The sequence below is a fragment of the Phallusia mammillata genome, chromosome 4 (assembly GCF_965637545.1).
Source record: "Phallusia mammillata chromosome 4, kaPhaMamm4.hap1.1, whole genome shotgun sequence".
Taxonomy (NCBI): domain Eukaryota; kingdom Metazoa; phylum Chordata; class Ascidiacea; order Phlebobranchia; family Ascidiidae; genus Phallusia; species Phallusia mammillata.
This window is the reverse complement of record NC_137255.1, coordinates 17262296-17274806: the sequence shown is the minus strand read 5'-3', so window position 1 is coordinate 17274806 and position 12511 is coordinate 17262296. Positions and strand designations below refer to the sequence as shown.

The 12511-nt window shown below is 43.9% G+C and overlaps 1 protein-coding gene across 2 annotated transcripts; it reads right to left on the bottom strand.

Annotated features, from left to right (window-relative positions):
* Window positions 1-1803: 1803 nt before the first annotated feature.
* On the bottom strand, window positions 1804-11106 carry LOC145222255 (uncharacterized). Of its 2 annotated transcripts, none has more exons than XM_080088335.1 (11): window positions 10723-11106; window positions 10462-10587; window positions 10148-10296; window positions 5353-5495; window positions 4601-5284; window positions 4235-4495; window positions 3918-4147; window positions 3688-3835; window positions 3475-3605; window positions 3097-3322; window positions 1804-2988 (listed from the first exon to the last, which is right to left on the bottom strand). In XM_080088335.1, the coding sequence occupies exons 1-11, from the start codon at window positions 10932-10934 to the stop codon at window positions 2848-2850; spliced, it is 2451 nt and encodes an 816-aa protein (XP_079944461.1). In that variant the 5' UTR covers window positions 10935-11106; the 3' UTR covers window positions 1804-2847. The 2 variants fall into 2 exon arrangements, with proteins under 2 accessions (XP_079944461.1, XP_079944462.1); XM_080088336.1 differs by having other exon boundaries at window positions 10480-10587.
* Window positions 11107-12511: the final 1405 nt, after the last annotated feature.

The following is a 12511-nucleotide window of genomic DNA, read 5'->3' as shown; positions in this document are numbered from 1 at the left end:
TAAATCAGAAGTATAGGCTATACATAAAGGATTTTTTTGTATTTTCCTGCTTGTTAAAGTCGAGCGTTTCGCAAACCACTACTGATGCATATAGTAAAGCAAATTGTACCAAACATGTTTCGTTGATTTCAATGAAAAGAATTACGATTTCATACAGGACTAAATACTTGCCAATTAAGAGACAATATATTCTGCGCGGGCCGATAAATTGAAATCATTAGAGTTTGGGCCATTAGGTCAACAAAAGTTTGACGACCACTGGTTAAACGACACAAATGTGCTCTTAAACCAAAGCATGGTACAAACAAAAGTCACACTCCTCCGACAAAACATTTTGACGTTAAAACCAAACACACAATCCTTACTTTTTCCGCCTGGGTAAAAATGCACAAACAACAATGCGCGCTGACCTTTTCTACTGATATTTAAACTGGTCAAAAAACTTTACAAACTTTAAACAAAACAAAGTACCTTTATAATTATATAGGGAGGCGTTAAGTGTGTGTGAGAGCAGCAGGCAAAAGACAGATGCTTGATCGTGGAGATCACTTCCTGTTTTAGGCGCCCACTAAAAAGCTATTGGTCGCTACCAATGCATCATTGAGTTCATTCGCAGTCTTCAGCACAATAGATGTTAAACAATGAACAAAGTTTGCCATACGATGTACACAACTTCCCCCTCCCTTCTCATGTGGGTAATTTGCCATCTAATTTGCTTTAAACCTTGCAACAGTAAACTGCTGTACATAAACTTTAGGACAAATAATCAGCTAGTGCCATGCAACAGGGGCGGCTGGATGTTCGCTGTTTAAGTATCCGCAATATTTCCAGCTAAGTGATATAATGTCATAAGCCTGGGCTTTTTATACATGGCGTTCATTACAGTGATTTTTTCTGCAAAAGGTTTGTAATCGTTGTTGTCATAACCATCACTACCTTACTTTATTTAAATGCAATACAGCAAGATTTGTAAACATGTGTTAGGCAGTTCTTTCATAAAAGCATCCTGCCGCTTAAGCGGTCATATAATGCAGTGCTTCTTAACCTTTTGAGAGCTCGTACCCTTTAAACTTTCATACAATTTTCTCCCACCCCCTATCTAAAATGCCCGACGGAAGTTGATAAAGTTGTAATTAATAGGTATTTATAACTTGCTTGTTGAATGTATGTATTAAAACAGTATTGTAAATAGTACAAAACCAACCCGTTTTAGACATATAACAAAGTAACTAGCTACGTATTTTTTTTTAAAATATGCCTAAATACGGTATGATTTCACCCTTCATGTCGTGCCCCCTGCTTTAGTGCTTTGTACCCCCAAGGGGCACATGTACCCCTGGTTAAGAACCCCTGATATAGTGGGTCTATTTGACGACCTAAACTATAAACAAGGATCCGTCCTGCGCTCATGGTTATGCATTTTAACATCGTATTAATATGTAGTTCAATAAATGAGAAGTAAAATTTAACTTCGATGGTGACATCACTGACGTGTGCAACGACAAGGATCGCGAAATTCCTAAACGATTGACACAATCGACACGATTTTCCTGCAGAATGCAGATTCGAGCAAAACTAGGCTGTTGTGGTGACTTTCAAACACAACCTATGCTGGGTCAACAGCGAATATTTTGCGAGCAACACGGCCCGCTAATTGTAAACATCTAAACAACTGTACTGATACATTTTTCGGTCGTTTGCAGAGACCGAAACCGAAGCTGACCAAAGTGGACTCCAATGCTAGACAACTCTGCGCCTAAAAATGCTTGAATAAGTTTTTCACACACAGAATACTCGTAAAAATTGGTTAAAAAGTTTTATTACATAAATACCACCGAGAGATGACAAATACGCAAAGCATCAACACCGTGGGCGCGCAGCAAAAGGATATTTTTTGCCAAATCGTCGAGAGGCGACGTTTTCGGCGTTTCCTTTTGCTATCGCCCACACCGTAGGAAAATACTGCGAGCACTTGCTCGACGCTGCGGTCGTGGATAAATTATAAAAGCAAAACAACGCGTGTAATTGCATTCGTTTTTTGGGAGGAAGAGAGAAAATTCCGTTTGCGAGAAGAAAAGGATAGAGCAATGAAGCAAAGGCTGACCTGCTCCAAGGAAACGAAAATTGCCTGAGTGACGTCACAAAGAAATGTGACGTAATATGAATGGGTAACTGTTTTCTGAACAACAGGAATGGTCCCACGGTAAACGATGTGACAAAGGGGCAACGGCGCCGAACGTTTGTGACGTCACAAAAGGAGTGGACACACATCGTCGGCGCCGATGCTTCACGCAATTTGTGTCTCACGTTAACAGACGTTTTTCCCACGACGAATAAAACGTGAAAAGAGAAAACGCAGCGTGTAATTTTTTCATTAGGCGGTTCGGTTCTGAATACGCACCACTTGTGACGTAACGAAGCGATTTGTCATGCGCGGCGGTGTGACGTGGCCTGCACGCAAACCACCGACGCATATATATCAAAATATTTCCGAGAGTTAAAACGTAAAACGTGAACCAAATTAAATGCGCGGGATGTGGACGGAGGGTAAAAAAATGAGTTGATCACGTGACCCACTGCGAGCAAGTAAAAACAAACCGGGCCCTGCTGCTTCTAAAAAACGTATGCGTATAAAATAGATAAAGAAAAATATAAATACACGGGAATTTGGCACGGTTGCTGCGTCACGCGATGCTTTTCGCACCGATGACGTCATTGTTTGGTTTCTCTGTGAGCTGCGACCAACATCCACTTGGTGCCGCTATACACCACTCCTCGACGTAGATCGAATTCCGAAGAGTAACGATCGATGACATCATCAACGAATGACGTAGTGTGGAGCGAGGTTTATAAGTGCTTGAGTCGGTTGTAAAGATTGTGCTTGGTGCGTTCGCCGTGCCATGTCTTGCTTTTCACGCGGCAGGTTCGAAGTTCACGCTGGTAGTCCTCGTGCGCCATCGGGCGGTAGGATCGCGGCTCGCAATAATTCTACGGAAAGAATACCCATGTTATTTGTATGCCATTTTCGCTTTCCATATGCAATGATGGTGATCAGAAATAAACTTTTTAATGGTTTCAGCTATTAGCAATACACACCTTGTTCTCGGTGCCAGCGAAGAAGTTCTTGTAACCGTCCTTGAGCACGTACACCTCAGGGTAGTGAAGGTGAGGGTAACGGTTAACTTCGCGATCTTTGCTGCGGAGGGCTCGTGCCATGCGTGGTCCACGTTCCGAGCTAAACTCGCAGTAAAACACGAGAACTGGGGGCTTGTAGTTGCCGCTCTTCTGGCATGCCCACAGAGGCTTCGAGTTTTGGAAGTATCTACACAAAATGTATTGTTTAAGAAAGGAAAATAGGTTGTGTTCGTAATAGGAAAACTTTAAAATTTGCAAACGTTTTAAAGTACATAGTTGATTTCAAATGATTTAATTCGTGAAAACAATGGGCAAACTTCAATTTTGTGCTGTGCTTACCTTTTGTACAGTTGCTCTTCCTGCCAGATGTGGTTTGCACCTTGAACATGACCTCCCTCGTACTCATATGGGTAGCGACAATCGATCACCTCATAGCAGCAGTCGCGCTCATTGTTCACCAGAGATATAAGCTGTGGGGAAAAACAAGTTTGAATACGATGCCCGGTCATGTAAATTGTAAAGTCTTAGATTTAAATGTGGTTTAATGCTTACCGTTTCAGGTGTGATGTATTTGAGGTCCTGGTGTTTTCCCTGCACAGTATCGAGGGAACACACACGGCTGAAGTCGCCGATCAAGTTGGGATCGCTACAGCCAACTTCCACAGCGCGCATCACATCAAGTTCGTTGTAAGACCGTGATCTGAATTTATTATGAGAAAATTACAACCCGATTCCCACCGAAGTCCCAATGTATGTGACTGTTGGCAAATTGTTAAACGAACCTATTCAATGAAGCATTATGTTCGTCATCGCTTTCCAATGACGTCATCGCGCATGGTGACGCAACTTCAGGTACGGACTCCTGAAGAATGGCGCTTCGTGATCGCACAGTGCCCAGTGGGGTATTTGAGTCTTCTGCGCGTTGCTCTGCTCGCTTGATGGCGTGAAGAGCACGGCGAGATGCGACCACTGGGGGCGCTGATGGGGAGCGAAAGAGCGATCGAGGTTTGGGCTGTGAAGAATAATATGACAGTTAAAAATCTGCAAATGTGCTTTCCAGCATGGTGAATGGCATAAACTTGACAAGCAGATAACTTACCAGAGAATTGGCAAAAGAATCATCTGAATCTTTGTTAGAATCGTTCAGCAAGAGCGGACCGCTGATAAGTCCATGAAGTCCAGATGGGGCTTGGTCGGAACCAGTGGCGTCAACTGTGCAGTCACGGGCGTTCTCGTTTATAATCTCTTCCAGAAAATGTTCTGGGTCTGACGACATCTCCATTGCGTCATCTTCTGCGTCAGAGTCATTTGTGCTGCAGAGTCGCGAGTGAGATAGTGGTGCGTCATCGTCGGCGCAAAACTGAAGAAAACAATCCATATTTAAAGTTCGTTGCAACCAAAAGCTACCAAATATTGTAACTAAGGCTTACGAGTTAGCAATATAACACACGAGGATGATGCTTACCATTTGTGCGGGAGCCGAGATTGGTCGAAAGCTGGCCTTGAGTGATGAAATGGGGGAACAGCTGAAGAAGGCTGCGTCAGCCGACTTTGTCTTGCGCTCTTTGGCTCCGAACGCCATCTTGCGGCGAGTTGATCGGCTCTCCAACAAAGACTCGCTGCATTTAACACGCTTTGACGCGCATGCGAGCGACGTATTAACGCTGGAATCGAGCGATCTCTTGTTGGCGCGAATATGTGGGACAGCAGCGTCACTCAAGAAGCAAGGTGAAGACTTTGCCCGGTAGAAGGGCACTGAAGATGACGGCCGTGGAGCCATAACGTTACCAGCAGTCAAAGATGCAATGCTGCCTGGAACAACGCTTTTTTCCGGGGTTGAACTTCCATCTCGTGGGCTCACCCGTAATTCGGGCTCCTCTTCGATCTGTGGTTCGACATGATTGACAGCGCTGAAAGCCGACGAAGAACTGGACGAAAAGTGTGGCACCATTGGTGATGATGTCATATTGGGTGACATCAGAAGGCCGGAGGGGCGACGACGAGAAGAAAGTGGTGCAGGGCTTGTTGCCATTGGTGACATCTCGAAGCTTCCTCGGCGTTGTGAGTACACCTGCTTCTTGGACTGCAAGACTGGGCTGTTTTCTTTTCCAGTGCATTCATTTCCAATAGCGTGGAGCCGAAAGCGAGACTAAAGGAAAAATATTTGGTAAAGCGCTGTTCTATATCGCTCACAATTTAACATCGGTGTGTTCGTACCTTGGATGCTGGCACCGATTTGAAACGTCGCAACTTTTTGCTGCCACTGGAGAGCGCCAATGGTTCGCAAATGTTGTCGTCACGCTCTCTCAGGGCAAGTCGTCCTTCAACAAGCGGGGATGCAGCATCCGAAAAACATCCCTCTGCAAATAATGGTTTTGCTGGTAAAACGTGCATTATAATGCAGCATTTTTTTATCTACGTTTTCATCGTTCATATAATTTGCATACAAGCCTGAAGCTGCACTGGGCTAGTCATCTTAGAGTTTTAACTTTTAACTGATGTCTAGTCACTGTACAATAACTGTGTGCTCACTGTCTACAGACTGCATCAAAGCACCTTCGCAAATCGGCTTAAACACTTGACCGCTCATCTCCAAAGCTTGTTTGAAGCTCGCAGTGCCGTGGCTGGCCGGACCCCAACTTCCTGACCTCTCGCCCTTCAAATGACCTTGGCCGCTTGAGCACTCGCCCAAATCCTGCTTTTGGCCATTTGGGTTGTCAATGGCCGACAATTTGCGGACCATGAACGGACGAAACATCTGCCGACCTCTCGTACCTTGTCGTCTCACGTAGAGCACTTGCCGGCAGCAAGCACCTGGGCAAAGCGGTCAATACCGGTGATTTTGGCCAACAATGGCTGATAAACGGTGCACATGGCCAGTGTGGAGGTTAAGCAGGACGCGCTTTGTGGTGGGTTTTTGGTTTTATGTGGACTTTGGGTTGCGTCTTAACTAGCAGCAAGACTTCAACGGTGCAGCTGGGCTTTGTGTTTTCCGGTTTTCGTAGCGGCATGATGCGCGTTACCTTAATCCGCGTTAGAACATAACCAAGTCACCGGCGTTTCGCGTATCGTCGCTAATATGCGATGCAAATGTGCCCTGTGTGTTACACAGTAGGCAGCAGTAGGTTTAACCACACGCAGGTAGCGGACCTGGTGGGCCATCGTTGCGGGCGCATGAAAGAGACAGGAAATTAAATTTCACACTACACGTTGCTTCGCTATGGGTTAGTAGACACTGGAGGCGTTTCAGTTAGGTAACCGACACTGAAACCTGTACACTGGTGCCCTGGGCCGTAATGATCGGTGCCCTTTTCGGCTTCCCCTTCCCACGTTACTAATTATGTCCTGACAATGGACAGTTCGCATGTTGCTTCCATGCTCGCTAACACTAAAGCCGGCGAACCCAGAAGCTGTAATTAACTATTGAGTGATTCATTCTGCGAATCGATTTGAGTCGGTGCAATATTTTTCGCCGAAAGTAGACGGTTGCATGTTGGGAACGGAACCTTTTAAAACGGTAATATACGTCGTAAAAGCGCGGCGGTTAGGCTTTGATCAGCGCCATATATGACAGCAGTAAATATTGCGATCCTAGCGAAACGAGTCGCCTTCTAAATTATGATGTATCGAAATATAGTTACTTGTATTTTATTAGTGGGATCTTGTATGGAGTAAATGTATTGGAAGGTGTCCGATCATGTTACGACCCGTCCACACGAAACCAAGTCTCGATGACATAAGCTTTTCAATTACGCCCGGCAAACGACGCGAAGCAAGTCGTGTTGATCTAAGCTCCAAGCGGCCGATTTAAATTGTTTGACGGTTGGCCGCATCTGTAACCGATGCTAAGCGACACATACACAAAGGCGAGAGATTTATGCGGTTTATTGGAATTTGGAAACGTGATAGGCGCTATTTTTTCCCATCGGTCGTTGCCCAAAGTAACTTAACACCTCAACGATTTTTCATCGCTATAAATCAAACCCAACTGAATATTGATGCTAAAAGGAAGGCTAAATCTATAGGCGTTGTAATAGTTTTGGTGGGAAAGGGCCATTTGTGCAACACCAACAGATAAAACGGGCCGTTATCTTCGCATGTGGGTCGATCGAAGGGCGAATAAACACGTCTTAGAGCGTAATAAGATGTCGTGACAAAGCCGGGGGCACAACAGCGCACAATTAGAAGCGCCGAAATGGCAACAATTCCAGGCTTATTCTTTAATCGACATACAAGAGTAAAATTTTTGATTTATGGTGGCATCGCACAGCGTGTGGAGATATATTCTATTTTCTCGTCGCAGAGGGAGGTCGTTTGTTCCCGAGCGTGCAATTAACTGCGTGTATGCGGCTTCGTGCTAAAACAATAGCGCAAATGGAGCAAGATATTTGTTTGTTGTCTCTGACACAAAACAGCCCAAGATTGTCGCCAATTACCAATCAACGTGTTTAGTGTATCAATGAGGCGTAAAGCAATTAGGCACCATACGTGGTAATCATTTTTTCAACTTTTTGAGTTACTGTGCCCATTTTTTGTAATATGGACGCCAGCTGTTTCCCGCGTCCAGGCATCAGTGCCAGCCGCCTCTTGGAACACAGTTGACAAGACAAATATTTGGCACGAATAAAACGCATATTCCATGGGCGTTAAACATACATAACGCCTCCTAAACTATACAACGCCCCACCGAAAAACAAATAATGTGTCCAAGTCTGTATTTTTTAAAATAGGGCAACGCACGTTTACTACGCCGAAGCCAAGACGCGGGGCGAAAAGCTTCCGGCGCTCTTTTGTGAATGTGTGGTTTCAAGCGAGCGCGCCTGGCATTATGACGTTTGGTCGTGGCTGGTTGAGCACGCCAACCGCCGCGCGCTCCTCGATTTGAGCAAATACCACAGCACTAGCGCGCGAAATACGAAAGCGCGTGGGCGCCGAAATATTTAGAATTGCTTTCAAGTTACAAAAACTTTACAAATTTAGCACCAAAACTCATGTTACGTTAAAGTTGCGTGCACGACCTTTACTTATGCCGAAAACGCCCTCAGTGTTGTGTCATTTTCAATGTTATTTCGCAACTCTTTTTACTTAAACAGCATCATTGGGAGAATCCCACTTCAAAGCTTTCAATTTACAAATATTACCACATTTTATAGCAATATAGGCGTTGTGTATTTAAGTGAATAATGCGTGGAGCTAGCCTGGGCAAGTTAGCTTTCAGGACGCCAACTAGTCCGGACAGCAGCAGCCTATTATGACGTACCGGCAATGCGATGTCAGGCGTGACAAACAAACGCAGCGATTGGTCGGTTGTCAGCTGCCCGCGACGTATGAATTGAAAGCAGAGAAGAAAAGCATGCTGGACCTACAGCATCTAACGTTGCACGAAAGTTGAAACTAATGTTTACTAAAAGTCTTTATTTTACGATTCCCAGCCTAGCGCGGGCCCAAGAGCGTTTAGCATCTAAGCGAAAGTGTGGGCAAACATTTGATAAGTTTGCTCAGCACGATTTGACCGAATTTCCGCGCCTCTTAAGCGTTTTCAATCGGCAAGGAAAGTAACACAATTAAAAATCGTTCCCAATCCATTTTAAGCCATTTTATCCCGCATTTCCTACAAGTACGCGCCACGGTGACGCTCGTTAAGGGGATTAACTGCGAAAAACCTATTCCGCCGAGTGTATTGTTCGCTCACATACTCTTACATGTAACAAAATATACTACAGAGCTTGGAAACAAATATGCAAGGAACACGTGTTACCGATGTCAACGTCATGCCCCGGGGTGGTGATGTTTACACGTATTTGCACAAACAATAACAGGTACTGTTTACATCACTTGTCTGCAAAAGTTTGCTCTACAGGACGTATTAAGTGGGTTTTCCGACGTATTTATAAACAACCACGACAATTTATAGTTTATACGCTATAAGCAGGAGACGCCATCGAATACACGACATCACGATGCCACTATGTCTAAGGCAGAAAATTTTAGAAGCACTGGGTTCGCGGTTAAAATACTGATAACAGGAGGTGAATAACACCGTCAAATCCAATGTACTGACATTCTCCAACCATATGTTAGCACAAAAAGACACGAGGGAAAAGTGCCCTGGCAATATGTGAGCCCAGTGGGCCAACTGTCGGGCGCAGCTGTCGCTTCAACAAAATTTCTCGCTTGGGCGAACATAATGCGTGTTACAATGTTTGCAGCAAACCGCGTATAAACGATGTTGCCCAGTTTTCGGCGCGTAATATTCCGCGCTTATCACGTTTCACGGCTCAAAGAACGCACGATTAGGCCGCTTTGGGCGCCAGCGTGGATTTGATCAGTCGCATTATTCTCCAAATTGAAACAGTGTTTAATTTGTTCCCAGATATGCCAATTAAAATACGATTTTACCAATATCATGGGATATTAACTCTGAGCGAAAACCGATTTAACGCTTGTAGAAAGAAATTATTTGCTGTTACTATATTCACACAAATGTTGAAGACTGTTGTGAGTCCCAATAACCAGACAACACAAGGTGCAAACTACATCGTTTAGCAGTCAAGCTGTTACATGCCCACAAGCCAGCAGGCTGCACCGGTTCGGCACTGCTGTAATTACCCTTGCAGCTTGGACAAAACCGTTCGCCAAGAGACCGTTTATGCATCCTCCACCTGGCCATTTGCACAATGGTGACTTGACAATGCCCACAAGCTGTTATCCTGCTGTTGTGGTAGTTTTCACTAAACTATTCAGCATGCAAATGCATAATTCAAGGTCAAAGTGACCAACTGTCCCTGTACCAGACCTAATGTTTACTGATAATTTACTAGTAGCATATCTCTTTTTTAAACATGTAAATATGATTGCTAATAATATATTTAGTACTTTGCTATCTCTGATAAAGGTTGAATGTATGGCTAACTGGCTCTGGTACACTCCCTCATTTTAGTTATTTCATTATACACGGTCATAATGTGGATAAAATCTGTACATTACAAACTTATGTTTACATTCAACTTACCACTGTACTGGCTAACATTGACCAATGGTGAGGTAAAAGAAAGAGCACCAGCAGGTGATGGCTGTCCTAGGCTGCTGGCCAAAGGAGAGTCAACACTTGAAACACTGGACAGTGAAAGTCGCTTTCGAGGTGTGTCAGAAGTTTCTTGACTGTCAAATTGATAAATACCGGTTCATTTTCATGTACCTTTCTTATGTAACACCAAATATACAGCACACAACATGAAATTTCAGACACTTTTCATCAAACACACAGTTACAATGATTTTACACAATGCACATCACAACAGCCATCATGCATTTGCATGTAATTACCGTTCCATCATCTCCCACCTGGTGTTGAGCTCCCGGAAGTCAAAGGCCAGGCTTGACATGGGGGACATCTCTTTGGGAGAGTACATACCCGGGGAATACCCTCCATGGTTGCGACCATACAGCAACCTTTAAAAAATGATGTTAAAGCAACTGTTCAAAATCACCAAAACTTGCAAAACAAACAAACAATTCACTCCAAATTTTACACAAGATTTGACTGCACAATTTTATTAAATAAAATCAACACAAGCTAGTTCATACCTGTTTGGGATAACTGGTCTGTTGTTTGTGGAACTAAAGTATGCACATGGTTTAGGCAAACCACTTAGGCCTCCAGTAGATGATGGGTGGTTTTCTTTGTCTTCCACTTGATTGGTACCTTGTGGCGGAATAAATGGGTTCAGCAAAGATGGCTTTACTAAAGATGGCACAGAACGATTTGAAGCCGCTGATGAAAATCCAGAGTCCGTCATGTTACAGTACCTTGGCGTACAGTTTATTGGTTGCAGCCTCAGTTTACTCTTCAACCCACTTGGCAATTATAAAATAGGGTTTGGTAGCAAATGTTGCAAAACTTTCATAAATACTAAGGAAGTCTTGGGGGATTAAAGCTGCAAAAGAGGAAATAAATCGCATTAGCCAAATGAAACTTGCACGATCTTCTAGTAATCCACTAAGTGAAACTTATGTGACCCACTTTGGTCAATTGGTATTGATCCATGCTATCGCTGCAATTGTCAATGTACATCAACAACACACAAAATGCGACTGACTGTCGTTACTGTGCTGTGTGCACATGCCACATACCATCTGTTGCTTACAGTAAGTGCTGTGCTCTCCGCATAGCTCAAAGCACTCGACTAACTGAAGCACGCCACGCTCCAGATAACAACTGTAAAGTTTGAGCACTTCAATACAAAGGGTAGTCCGCTCGTTCTACAGGCCATTATTTGTCGCTACGACGAAAGAAATACCAATAACAATGCAACCTTCTGCATGCCTGCTTTCTATCAACCGTCGTAATACAGCTAACGCTGGATTAGTCTGTTGGTTATATCTACAAACTCATATACGATCACGACGTAGGTACTAGCTAGTAGCTAGTAGCTACCACATAACCAGCATCAATTAGTTGCTGTGATTACCACTGCTTTACCTACTGACTGAGCTTGTTCTGCGTAAGTCAGCTACTTATAGACGATGTAGTATCTATAGCTGTTCCAATTAAGAAATGCGGATATGCAACAAGAACATAACCAACTGCGAGGCGAATGCGCTCACCTTTGACATGCTATGCCGAAACTGAACTTGTTCCATTGTAAGTGCTTGCCGTAAAACAAACTAGTTTCTCGGCCCTTGTCCTAGATTGGCTGAACTGCGTGAGCTTTGCTCGCTTACCTGAGAACCGAATTACCTATGGAGCTCGTCCTCCTTTTACCTTGAGCGATTTATTAAAAGGAAGCTCACGCAACGACGCTACTCAGTTGTCCGCTCGTTTCCAAATCGCTTTTGTCAACATTACCTGGAGCACCTACTCTACGCATCCTGATGTCGCGCGCAAAGAAAAAAGGCTGCTACGGGCGAACACATTTCATTGGCTCAACCCAGAGAACAGAGATAATGCCCGCCGTTTTATAATTTTCTGCTGTAAAATGTAATGAATATGCTGTTTCAAAACATACACCTTATAGCTTTCTAAACTTATGTACAATATTATTTTGGAATAATTGTTTATTTTCTGTCCTTGAATCCTTGCCATCTTGGCTAAACATCTACTCGTAGCACCTTGCCCCGTGATTTATGTTAAAGCTGTACTTAACTTGTTGTAACCAATGTTCATTCTGTATTGAATTCCTTTAACATCCTAATGCTGTGAAACAGTTGACCCAGCGCTGCTCACAGACAGACTAAGTGAATACCGGACCAGGCCGACCTTTTAGCAGACATGCTAGCCAGGTGCTGTGCACCTTACTACAAATTAAAAACTCATCACAACCTTTGCACAATCACAATGCAAACCCTGCTAGTTCATCAGTGGGTAGCTGAATGA

Coding starts and splice junctions, on each gene's coding strand:
- LOC145222255 (XM_080088335.1), bottom strand. CDS start 10,934: ATGACGGACTCTGGATTTTCATCAGCGGCTTCAAATCGTTCTGTGCCA. Junction 5,496..10,147: donor CAATGTTAGCCAGTACAGTG/GTAAGTTGAATG, acceptor CATTATTTGCAG/AGGGATGTTTTTCGGATGCT. Junction 4,148..4,234: donor ATTCTTTTGCCAATTCTCTG/GTAAGTTATCTG, acceptor TATTCTTCACAG/CCCAAACCTCGATCGCTCTT.